We start from the raw sequence: 13,503 nt of genomic DNA, 5'->3' as shown, positions 1-13,503 counted from the left end.
CTGCGAATCAGCACTCTGCTGGTTCGAATCCCACTACTGCCATGTGCTCAGTAGGTGGCCTTGGGTAAGCCACTCCTCTCAGCCCCAGCTCCCCAGAAATACTGTGGGGATAATAATAACACTGACTTGTTCACCAATCTGGGTGAAGCACTAATCTGTCTAGAAGAGCGGGATATAAGCACAGTAATTATTATTGTTGTTGGTTGTTGTGGGTTTTCCGGGCTGTATTGCCGTGGTCTTGGCATTGTAGTTCCTGACGTTTCGCCAGCAGCTGTGGCTGGCATCTTCAGAGGTGTAGCACCGAAAGACAGAGATCTCTCTCACTGAGAGATCTCTGTCTTTTGGTGCTACACCTCTGAAGATGCCAGCCACAGCTGCTGGCGAAACTTCAGGAACTACAATGCCAAGACCACGGCAATACAGCCCGGAAAACCCACAACAACCATCGTTCTCCGGCCGTGAAAGCCTTCGACAATACATTATTGTTGTTTTTATTATCATGCCTATGTTGCTCCCACATTGTTCTGTTAGGTTGTAGTTTAATTTGGAGAGTTTAGGGACTTGCTGCCCATCACTGGATAGGCAAAAGGCTCTTTATAAAATGTTCCCAAATCCCCAGCCAGACTCCTATCTTACCTGCTAGCCAGCTTTGCAAATGGACAAAACCTGTTCTCAATTTACAGGAGACTGAAGAATAACAGTAACGTTGAACTTTTGTACAACAGGCCAAGGGACTACATTTCTGCATTGTGCTCTTGAGCTTAAAAGTGATGTTTGGGGCGTCACTCTACCATTTTCAATGGCACAGTGGCAGCATCTGTTGACCACTTTATCTAAAAGTCATGTGTATAGAGATCACTCCAGCTGATGACCTCTTCTTGAAAACTCAACCGAAGCGTACTGTAACCACCACACAAGGACACAGTGGTAGTCTGAGCCATACAAAGCAATGAGCTATAAAGATGCTGGCCAGGGGACTGAATGCCTTTTAATACAAAATGTGAAGTTAAAAACAGCACAGAAAATATTTGCTCAAAGCCAAGAAAGAACATTCATCAAAAGCAAAACAGGAAATTGTCTCCATAAATGAAATCCAAAACAGATCAAGATGGATAATCACGTTAGTCTGTCTGTAGCAGTAGAAAAGATCAAGAGTCCAATAGCACCTATAAGACTAACAACATTTGTGGTAGGGGACGAGCTTTCATGAGATGCAGCTCACTTTTCATGACTCACCAAAGCTCATAACTGACCACAAATTTTGTTAGTCTCATAGGTGGTACTGGAAATGCAGAACAGTATTTGAAACGTTTGCACCATTAATCCTGTTTCAAAGGCTATGAAGTTAATTGAGGAACCGATGAAACCACAAAGCAACATCTTGCCTCATGAAGCTTCTATGTGAGACTCACTATGTCCTCATGAGACCAGAAACTTCAGCTCATTCAAAACACAGCAGCCAGGCAGCAGTCGAGAGCTGTCATGATCCCCTCCAACCCACTCAGGGACTCTGACACACATTCCCAGAAGCCAAGATCAGTGACTGCGGTGGACCAGGAAGATCAGGGAGAACCCAGCACTGCAGGGGTATCTGTGGATGTCTCATCCATACCAGAGGCCATTTATCATGGCCTGCGGTGAGGAAAACCTCACCATGAACCCCAAGAGAGTCACCAGGAAGGACTCAAACCTGGGCCTGTCGTCCCTCAGGACCTTCTCCCAGACTGCAGGAATGCTGGTGGCAGAAAGCCCAGGCTGAGGTGGCCCAGAGGAGGTGAAGTGCCAGACTGGCTGCACACAACCCCTGGGTACGGCTAGAGCAGTGCGCTGAGGATCCTGATCGGCAGGGGTCATTTCATAGAAAAAGAGCTGGAGGAACTCATTAGCATAACTCATTAACATATGCCATGCCCCTTTCCGGCACTGGACATGTTTCATTATCATAACCGATTTGCATATGCCACATCCCCTGGCATCACTTATCCTGGCTGTTTTGGACCCAATCCTGGCCATTCAGGGCTGAAACTGGGCCCAAAATGGCAGAAAGGGGCTGAAAATGGCCGAAAAGGGGTCCAAAATGGTCAGGATCGGGCCGCTGCTGAGTGGGAGAGTGATCCAGCACCCATCAGAGGCCCCATCCGAGCCGTTTCGGCCCCGATCCAGGACAAAACGGCCCCCAAATGGCCAAGAGTCAGGTGGGCAGGGCCACCTGACATGTGACCTCTTTGGGGAACGGCCGGAACTGCCTTCCTGTGCGTTCCCCCTCGAAATGAGCCCTGCTGATCAGTGCGCAGAGTAGCGCCTCAAGAACTCCAGCACCTGCCAGCAGAGCAGCTGAGGCCAATGACCTCCCACCCTATTTAAACCAAGTTTCAGGAAGACAGCCTTTGATGGATCAGTCATTTCACAAGGCCACAGCTTTGAGTGCTAGATCCTGCTCCAGACCCTGCCTGCTCTTGACCCCAGTGAAGATCTGCAGGGTAAGTTCTCGCTCATGAGGAGACCCACAGATCCATAAGCCTGAGGGAAGATCAGGATACAAGAACCACATGACTCCGATGCTGAAAGATCTGTCCTGGCTGTTTGTTTGTTTCCGAGCACAATTTGAGGTGCAGGTTCTGACCTTTAAAACCCTAAATTGCTTGGGGCCAAGGGCCTCTCCCCATATTGTCCAGCCCACCAGTTAAGATCTGCCTCAAAAGCCATGCTTTCTGTGCCCCTGCCTTCAAAGGTGAAGCAGGTGTCAACCACAGCCACCGCCTTTTCAGTACGGGCACCCTGCTTATGGAATGCCCTTCCCCTTCCAGCTTTCCTGACACCTACATTGCTGTCTTTTAGGCAATGGGCCAAAAGGTCGGTTTACCCAGGCTTTTAATAGAAGGGGCTTATCTTTTAATCATTTTATAGTCTTTTTAGCCTGAAAAATGTTTTAAGTTTCTTCATGTTTTATGCTTTGCTGTGTTTTGAATAGTAAGTAGGTTTTAAAATTTTTAGGATGTATTTGTTTTATTTTGTGTTTTGCTTCAAGCAAGTTCCCTAGAGAGATGGCATAGAAATTTTCCAGATTGTTTAGAAAATTTATGTTGCCACTCCGGAGACCTGTGCAAGGTGGCTCAAAGTAAATTATGATATAATCGTCAACAAGCCATGGCATAAATATGACATTCAGCAGCCTAAAATGATGTAAGATATTCATTAGGCTAGAAGTAGACCATAAACCAGCTTAAAAATGGAACCCCTCAGTTAAAAGCCTGGGTGAAGAGAAATGTTTTGGGGTCGTATGCCTAAAGGAGAGTAAGTTAGGTGCCAAGCAAGTTTCAGAGAGAAGGGCATTCCAAAAACATGGTGCCACCACTGAAAAGCCCCATTTCTGGCAGCCACCTGAGTCATACTATGAGGACACAATAGTAAAGAGTGCAGTAGCACCTTTAAGACTAACCAACATTATTATGGCATAAGCTTTCGAGAACCACAGCTCTCTTCATCAGCATCTGACGAAGAGAACTGTGGTTCTCGAAAGCTTATGCTACAGTAAAGTTGGTTAGTCTTAAAGGTGCTACTGGACTCTTTACTATTTTGCAACTACAGACTAACACAGCTAACTCTTCTGATACTATGAGGGGAGGCACAAATATCACAGTGTACAAAAAAGATCTTAACTGCCAGGCTGGAGGTATGGGAGGAAGCGGTCCTTCAAGTACCAGGCCATTTAGGACTGAAAAGCAAGAAGCAGCATTATCAATTGTGCCTGGAAACAGATGGGCAACCAATGCAGATCTTTAAGCACAGGGGTAATGAAATCCCTCTAGCTATCCCCAGATGATAGCCACATTCTGGGCCAACTGACATTTCAGGACAGTTTTCAAAGAAAAACGCATATAAAACACATTATAGTAATCTAATAATAATAACGTCATAATAGCATTCGATTTATATACCGCCCTTCAGGACAACTTAATGCCCACTCAGAGTGGTTTACAAAGTATGTCATTATTATCCCCACAACAAAACACCTTGTGAGGTGGGTGGGGCTGAGAGAGCTCTGAAAGAACTGTGACTGACCCAAGGTCACCCAGCTGGCTTCAAGTAGAGGAGTGGGGAATCAAACCCCGCTCTCCAGATTAGAGTCCCGCGCTCCTAACCACTACACCAAACTGGCTCCAAATCTAGATCATGCTTTTCGAGGAATGGCTATAGATGGATGTAATTATTTGCTTTTTTTAAAAAAAAAAAACTTTTTAAACCTTTTACCTTTGGACATCAGTTCAGCTCTTCTTTATTTTACCTTAAACTTATACCTCAGGAGGGCTCTGGTCTTTTTATTTCCACTCACACAGAGCTTCAAGTGTTTCCTACTTTATCCAAGGTTTCACCTCAAGAACATCTTCCCTTTTGTGTCTGTGTGACTTTTATATTGCTGCCTCTCTGACTCCCTCAAAAGTTTTTCACTTCCACCAAAGGCTTTTGCCTTAGACCTCCTCCTAGTACTACAGGAAACCTGCCAAACAAACAAGTGCAAGAGGCAGGGAAGAAGTGTTGAGTTCAGGGGCATCATACAATCCCCCCCCCCACACACACACACTAGACAGTGCCAGGGAGATGAGGGTTGCTGACCACTGTACTTCTCCTAGTGCATCTAGTTAGACCCTGAGACACTTAAGGGCTTCCTTTGACTTCTTTCAAAAAGTAGGGCTTCTTCAATCATTGTCAAATACTGGCAGAGCCTTCCTTCTAAGCAGGGATTTTTTTCTGGGAAAAGAGGTGGTGGAACTCAGTGGGTTGCCCTCAGAGAAAATGGTCACATGGCTGGTGGCCCCATCCCCTGATCTCCAGACAGAGGGGAGTTGAGATTGCCCTCCACGGAGGACAATCTAAACTCCCCTCTGTCTGGAGATCGGGGGGCGGGGCCATCAGCCATGTGACCATTTTCAAGAGGTTCCGGAACTCCGTTCCACCACGTTCCTGCTGAAAAAAAGTCCTGCTTCTAAGTAACAAATGAAAGGTGGTGATCAACAGTAAATCATCAGGTCTATGATCCAAATACAGAGGGGAAAAGAGAAAACACGCTGGAACGTTGGTGCAGCCTCTGCATGTCTTGGGACTCTCAAGGACAGGGCAAACAGAAATAAAATATGAATTGCAAACAGTAGTTGGACACCAGAGAACAGACTGGATGCTCCTCCGGTATGCCAGGTGGCCTGATACTGAGACTTACGGGCAAGGGTTTCCTCTACTAACCATGCAGGACTGTAAACAGTCAAAGCTAATTCCTTGAATGCGCCTGCTGCATTGTGACGTCAACGAGCATCAATGCGTCTTTCCTGAAGCAAGGCAAAGACGCTGCCCCCTGAGCAGCTGACACAAACGTGCTTTATTTTTAAAAGATTGCTCTAGCATACATAGCACCAGCTAGCACTCAGGTGCTTAATATAAAAAATTTAAATAGGGGAACAGAAAGGCCATTTCCACACACATTGAATAATGCACTTTCAATGCACTTTAGCAATCCTTTGGAAGTGGATTTTTTGTTCCACACATGGAAAAGCAGTTCCAGATGTTCACTAAAGAGTATTGAAAGTGGATTATCCAACGTGTGTGGAAGCAGCCACAGATCAACACTAACTGTGGCAACTTGGAACCTCAGCTGAAGATTATCAGTAGGGAGATGGGAGAAGATAGGGTTCCTGGTTCACTATTGTTTAAGATCATGTTATAAACTTTGGCTTATACTTGGACATGCTGGTAGGACACTTTGGGAAGTGAGACCACCACTCCTTAACTGACCCATACAAGTTTCCAACAAAAGAAAATTCAAGCTGGGAACGCAATCAAGTGGGATAAGTACGCAAGTTAACCAAAAGACTAAGCTGTACACATCTCTCATGGAACTTTCCTAAACATTTCCAGTCTATCCTTACCTGGGTGATGTTCCACGATGCCTTGCAGCATCTCAGGTGGGTGGACACAGACATTGTTCTTGGAATAGATAATCTCCCCATCCAAGACGGAAGATGAACCACCACCGCTGCTGCTAGTATTTAACGTCAGGAGGTCAGAGGCTTTTGAAGAGGCACGTCGGAGGAGTCTTCCCAGCGACATTTCTGAAAGAGTGTTTCCATTCTCTGTCAACTTCAAGCAAGCGCCTAAATCAGACAGTAAGGTCTGACCGAGGAAAGGAGAAAAAGAAGTCAGACCGAATACAAGGTGCTTCCTGCCTTCAACCAGAAGGAGGAGAAAAAGTTATCCTAAGCAGTTGCTCCAGTCCCAGAAGTTAAAAAAAAAACTATGAAAGGATCAACAAAACTTGTGAAGGGAATCAAAATGGGGGGGGGGGATGTTTATTACCAAAGGTTCCATGGAATTCCCTGCTCAAGTGACAACTCCACACATCTCCATTTCATGTTACAATACATCCGTTTTTCTTGCCACAAGATTTTTTGGCACAATCAACCACGGTTAAGCAAACCCTGGTTAAGTGGTGATATCTCAATAAAGATAGTTCAACAACCCAAAATTTATTGGTTGGCACCAGTTAGGGAATTTCAAACTAGAGTTTGTTAATCACAGGAAGTATTTACTGAGGCTGCTGTGATATCCGATTTCATGAACATACATAGGGTCACCATTTGCAGTCACCTGACCCCAGAAACAACAATATAGGAAAGAGGTCCTCCATGACTGAAGATGGAGAAAGACAAGAAGCAAACAGCCCAGAATTACACACAAACTTCTGGTAAGCTAACAAGAGTTTGTTGCACAAGGCACAACACGCAACCTTTGCTGAGACAGATAAGCACAACTATCCCTTCGGGAATCGGTGATTTCCATTTCCTGTTTTTTTTATTCAGAAGTACTAAACGAACAGCATCTGCATCTTTAAACAGTGTTGGGTTTATGCGTACTTTTGAGTGTTGCTTTTTAAATCTCAGGCACTTTTTCTCAATGGAGTAAAGACCCAGAAGATTTCAGACTGCCCCCCTCCCCCCAAGCCAACAAGGAAGAAAAAGACTTGAGGCCTTTCTGCAGGATCTATCATGTTCTGTAACAAAAAGTTCTGTCTGAAATCAACAACCTCTGATGAAGGATACATTTTAACTCAAAACACACTACACTGAGTATAGGGAAAGAAATCTCCCTCCCCACCTTCTTGTTTCCTTTATACCTAAATTGAATTAAGCTAGGGAATAGACTTCAAATGCTACAGAATACAGAACATCAAGTATTTGACTGAGAAAAGTTACCTAGAACTCTGTCAAGCCAATTGGTTCCAGATACAAGACAGCAGGGCTCATTTAAAGGGGGGAACGCACAGGAACGCAGTTCCGGTAGTTCCCCAAAGAGGTCACATGACAGGTGGGGCCACCCACCTGACTGTCAGCCATTTGGGGCCCGTTTCAGCCGAAACGGCCCGGGTAGGGCCTCTGACGGGTGGTGGATCACTCTCCCACTCAGCAGCAGCCTGATCCTGACCATTTTGGGCCCCTTTTTGGCCATTTTCAGCCCCTTTTTGCCATTTTGGGCCCAATTTCGGCCCTGAATGGCCAGGATTGGGTCCAAAACTGCCAGGATAGGTGGTCAGGGGGAGTGGCATATGCAAATCAGTTATGCTAACGACATTTCCGGTGATGGCAAGGGGTGTGGCATATGCTAATGAGTTATGCTAATGAGTTCTTCCAGCTCTTTTTCTACAAAATGACCCCTGCAAGACAGTAACCCTTTGTACACACAGCCTTCTGAAATATGTGCACTGCCTATGTCTAGCAGCATCAGCTATCAACAAGCTCATTTTCTACCAGAAGAACAGAAAGGGAATCTGTTCCCTTCTTAAAACCTCCTCCGGACACCATACTTTTTCTTTATATTCAAGAACAGGTTGTCCAAGGCTCTTTGTTGCCAAAGGTCAGGTCAGTCTAACCTGACCTGATTTCCAAGGTCCCCATGGCTGCTTATGTTTCAGCCATCAGCTGAAACAGTCTCCACAAGGCCACCAGCAAGGACTTCCTTGCTTGCACAGAACAAGTGAGGTACAGAGACAAGAAATAAAAGGAAAAAGTAAAACAAGAAAGCAAGCCCATATCACGTTCCCCCATAAATAAGTCCTACAAAAGTAAGTAGAGATAATACCATGTGTAACACACAAGAAAAAGAGCATACAGAGGTAATGAGGAAATGATAGATATATCATCAACAATGGCGCCTAAATCACAGAAATAAAACCAAGAAGTTTGACATATAGGGTTACCCACCTGAAACTACCTTTAAGATGTTTTGGATGGTGAGTAGCAGATCATAATTATATTTACTTTCAGATGGAAAAATAAAAAATTCTTGAAAGCAGGCTCTCTTCAGTTGTGAAGCATTTTACTTAACCATGGAGATACACATTCATTAATGTGATCTAACTCTTCCCTTTGGAATGTTTTAATTTTAAGGGATTTAATATCCTTATAGGAGCCCCGCGGTGCAGAGTGGTAAGCTGCAGTACTGCAGTCCAAGAGCTACTCACAACCTGAGTTCGATCCCTGCAGAAGTTGGGTTCAGGTAGCCGGCTCAAGGTTCACTCAGCCTTCCATCCTCCCAAGGTTGGTAAAATGAGTACCCAGTTTCCTGGGGGTAAAGTGTAGATGACTGGGGAAGGCAATGGCAAACCACCCCGTAACAAAAAGTCTGTCAAGAAAACATCGTGATGCGACGTCTCCCCATGGGTCAGTAATGACCCGGTGCTTGCACACCTTTACCTTTAATATTCTTATAAAAATCTTTAGATCATGCTGTAAAGATTCAGATGTTTCCCTAACTGTTGAGAAGAGAAAGGTTTGGCCAACTTAGAATGGATCTCGTCTATGCTCTTATCCAATAATTCCAGCTCCTCGTTGACACAATCAATAAGCAGACGCATAAAAGCATATGATTATTTTAGATGGTCACCCATCTTGGATAAATAAACCTAGATTCTTTTTATTCTCAATCCTCTGGGAATGTGTTCCACGTCACAATATTCAGTAAGTGTGGAAGCATGGAGTTCCACTCTTTGTTGTTGTTTTTAGAGGCTCTCATTCCTGCCAATCTCCTTGATGTCCTTCCATAGTACCATGAGTAAACAAGGGTTTGTTATATAAAATTCTAGTTTTATCTGCATCAGAATATTTATACATTTGTTTCCAACCTGCCATGATAACTCCTATCAAAACAGAACAACTAGAGGAGGAAGTCCTCCAACTAGGGGGGTGGAAAAAGGAACAAGGACTGCTAAAATAAAAGGCAAACAGCACAATAAGTAATTAAGTAGATAAATTATATATGTTCATAAAAATTGTGTGATAGGATAAATACCATGACAATGAAAATGTGCAACCAACCATATAATTACAGCATAACAGTGAAATTGACTCTAATGAATTAACAATAAATAAGAGGAAAAGATACTAACATTTATACACAGAATTAGAACCAAGAAAAGAACATAAATATCCACGTTGTACAAAAATCATGAGGTCCCAAGTATAACTCATTTAAACACAGTGGTATCTGTTTTGTACTACTGACTGAACCTATCTCCAAATAATGCAGAGGGGAAAATAACCAACGTGCATTTGTTGAATTAATTGCCAGATATTAAAGAAAGCATTTCTAATTAAAAAACAACTAAAATGATTTTTAAAAAACTATGGCACACATTATTGATATATATAACTTATCTACATAGTTATATTGTGTTGTTTGCCCTTTGTTTTAGATATCTGTTTTTTCTTTTTCCTGGATGGAGGATATTTTCCTCCCTTTGATTACTACAAAATGGCTGCCAATGGGAGATGCACATTCACAAATGGCTGCCACAGAATACTAGGCCCAATTTTTTAAAAGGTTGGCATGGACACAGAGGGTTTCATTTCTCAATTATGACTCCCTGAAGACACAAAGGTGATTCCTCCAATGTTATTCTGAAGCAACTGTCACTTCAGCAAGATAGAAGAAAGCCCACCTGTCACTTCAGTAAGGTGGAAGAAAGCCAAGACTGGTCCTTTGTTTTACAGAAGAGATGTTTTGTTAAAGAAACAAATGGGCACCAAGAAACACATCTGGGGACACCATGGTGCCCATGGGTACCACAATACGGATAACTGGTCTAGTATTTAAAGTCTATTCTAGGCATGTTATTCTTTTGCTGCTGGAGTGGCCATAATATTACCTCACCACAGTTCTAACAAGGACAGGGTAAGGGGCTGCTTAGGTTTGGGAGCAATAGCTTGTCAGCAGCTTCAAGACAATGGTTTTCAGAAAATTCGTTTGTGGCAACCCAGCTACCCACAAGAAAAATCTCAAACTTTTCGATATGGAGAATTGAGCCTGCTTTGGAGTCACATCATGAGCCTGGGTAGATTTCACAAGATGACTTTGAGTCCTCAAAGAGCACAGACAACACCACAACGCACATACTTCATATGGAAAGGTCACAATTTCAAGACAAAGAATGGAAGCCAAAAGCTCCCAGGCGAGGATGGCAAAAGAAAGGTTTTTCTTTAAAGAATAAGAATCTGGCCCACTCAATCATGAACCCACACGTTTGCCAGCTACTATGTCAAGTGACCCGAAGCAGCACCAGACTTATGCAATGAAAACCAGTCATTTCAGTTTTCGTGGAGCTCAGAAACAACGCAGCAGATGAAAAGACTTTTTACAGAAAGAGAATCCCAAGAAACTAACAAACAAAAAGAATATTCCACTTAACCTTAATTGCAAGGGCCAGTTCCACCTTTATACACAAAATACTATTAAAAATATTGCAGAGCTCTGATTCTCTGGGAAATATAGAATGGTGGAGGATATTTATTTATTTATGTCATTTATGGTCTGCCTTTCTCACTGAGACTCAAGGCAGATTTCACAGTTTGAGATTAGTACAGTCGGTATGAAGGACAATTTCATAAACAATGCCAGAGGATATATAAACACAAGTTTACAAAGACACAACATTAGCAAAAATCCAATATAGAGTTGAAGAAATGCTGAAACAGAACACAAGCAATTCTAGCAATATAGAAGGGCATTGAACTGTTGTTAGCTTCAGGTGGATAGCAGTCTTATTCTGTAGTAGTAGAACAAAATTCTAGTCCAGTAGTACCTTAAAGCTCAACAAAATCTTCCAGGTTTCACCACCTCTGATCCAGGCCTTCTCTTGTTATTTTACAATAACAAGTACCTCAGTGGGAGATTTTACTTATTTATGTCATTTATAGTCCTCCTTTCTCATTGAGACTCAAGGCGGATTACACAGTATGAGATTAGTATACTCAGTATCATTTCAATACAGTATCAAGGACATTTCTGTAAACAATGCCATACAGGAAATAGATACAAGTTTAAAAGACATAGTATTAGCAAGAATCCAGTACAGAGCAGAAAAAAATACTGAAGCAGAACATAATCAATTCTAGGACTAACATTAGACAACATGGAGCGACGGTTGTACACAGGAGTACATATTTAAAGCATCAGATAATATGTAATGCAATATGGTGAGAAGTCTATGGTCCCTAACTCATTAGTAAAGCATCTGAGATCTCATCCCTACAATACAGTTCTCCCATTTGAGTAAAAAGCTTTTTTGAATTTCTGAACTATTTCACCCCCCAAACCCTCCTTTTATTTACTAAAAAGACCACTGTCCACTTTAGGTGTGTAAGGCAAAGTGCAGTGTTTCTTCTTTTACTCACAAAACTCCTTAATCGTGAACCAGGCAGCACATCAGATGCAAATCTGGACCCCTCTCTCCAGATTCTATAGAGTAGGGGGTCCTCAACCCTTTTAAGCCTGTTGGCACCTTTGGAATTTTAAGAAAGGCTGCTGAGCACCTTCCCAAAATGGCTCCTAGAAGAGGTGGAGCCAAACAAAAATGGCTTCCACAGAAGGCGGAGCCAAACACCCTATTTCCCTCTTTCAATTTGCAAAAGAATTGCAGAAGGAGAATAAAAAGAAGTGATGGAAATCTGTGGGGGTGGGGGAGAGAGGGAGGTAGAAATAGAAGGGGGAATAAAAAGAAGGAAAGCCTGAAGGGGGAATGGAACTACAAACCCAAGTGTTTACCAGTCTTCTTAATCTTTCAGTGACTGCATTTGATATTACAGGCATGGAAAACCTATTCAGATTAACTTCTGTCCCTTCTCCTCAAGAACCCAACTCTTATTTTTGTCAGTTGGCTGTTAAACTTTCTCAGGTTCTCCCCAACCCCAACATTTCAATTCAGCCCTTCAAATCATAAAATCATAGAGTTGGAAGGGGCCATACAGACCATCTAGTCCAACCCCTGCCCAGTGCAGGATCAGCCTAGAGCATCTCTGACAAATATTCATCCAGCCTCTTCTGGAAAACTGTCAGTGAAGGGGAGCTCACCACCTCCCTAGGCAGCTGATTCTACCTTCAAACTACTCTGACCATAAAAAAGTTTTTCCTAATATCCAGCCGGTACCTTTGTGCAGGTAATTTAAGCCCAATGTTTCGGGTCCTACCCTCTGCTGCCAACTGGAACAGCTCTCTGCCCTCCTCCAAATGACAGCCTTTCAAATACTTAAAGAGAGCAATCATGTCCCCCCTCATTCTCCTCTTCTCCAAACTAAACATTCCCAAGGCCCTCAGCCTTTCCTCGTAGGGCTCAGTCTCCAGACCCCTGATCATCCTCATTGCTCTCCTCTGCACCTTCTTGATTTTGTCCACATCGTTTTTGAAGTGAGGCCTCCAGAACTGCACACAATACTCCACGTGCGGCCTGACCAAGGCAGTAGCGAGGGGCTATGACCTCCTGCAATTTCGACGCTATGGCCCCTTTGATACAACCCAGGATTGAATTTGGCCTTTTTTGCCACATCACACTGACTGCTCATATTTAGTTTACAGTCCACTCTTACCCCAAGATCCCTTTCACATATACTACTGCCCAGAAGTGTATCCCCCATCCAGTATTTATGCTTCCCATTTTTGTGTAATACTGTGTACTTGTCTTTGTTGAATTGCATCCTATTCACAGCTGCCCACTTCTCCAGAGTATTCATGTCTTTTTGAATTTTAATTCTATCTTCTTGGGAGTTTGCTACTCCTCCCAATTTGGTATCATCAGCAAATTTAATGAGCAGCCCTTCCACGCCTCCATCCAGATCATTGATAAAAATATTGAAAAGTACCAGGCCCAAAACCAAGCCCTGAGGCACCCCACTGGACACCTCCCTCCAATCTGATGAAACGCCGTTGACCACCACTCTTTGAGTGCGGTCCTCTAACCAGTTCCCTATTCACCGAACTATCCTATAGTCCAGTCCACAGTCTTCCAGTTTGCCCATCAGAATGTCATGGGGGACCTTATCAAAAGCTTTACTGAAATCCAGATAAATCACGTCAACAGAGTTCCCCCGATCCAATAGTCTGGTCACTCGATCAAAGAAGGAAACCATGTTGGTTTGGCAAGATCTGTTAGGGACAAAACCATGCTGTCTTCCCTGGATCACTGAGCAG

At 43.4% G+C, this 13,503-nt stretch overlaps 1 protein-coding gene across 2 annotated transcripts in view; it reads right to left on the bottom strand.

The window, feature by feature from the left end:
- The window catches only part of TBC1D16 (TBC1 domain family member 16), a 71,516-nt gene that overhangs the window by 44,447 nt on the left and 13,566 nt on the right, over positions 1–13,503 (bottom strand). For both annotated transcript variants that reach the window (XM_054977172.1, XM_054977173.1), the window contains exon 2: positions 5,919–6,162. In XM_054977172.1, coding sequence (XP_054833147.1) covers positions 5,919–6,099 — 181 coding nt within the window. In that variant the 5' untranslated portion in view covers positions 6,100–6,162. The remainder of the gene's footprint in view (positions 1–5,918; positions 6,163–13,503) is intronic.

The sequence above is a fragment of the Eublepharis macularius genome, chromosome 4, assembly GCF_028583425.1.
Source record: "Eublepharis macularius isolate TG4126 chromosome 4, MPM_Emac_v1.0, whole genome shotgun sequence".
NCBI lineage: Eukaryota > Metazoa > Chordata > Lepidosauria > Squamata > Eublepharidae > Eublepharis > Eublepharis macularius.
This window is presented reverse-complemented; position numbering and strand designations above follow the sequence as displayed.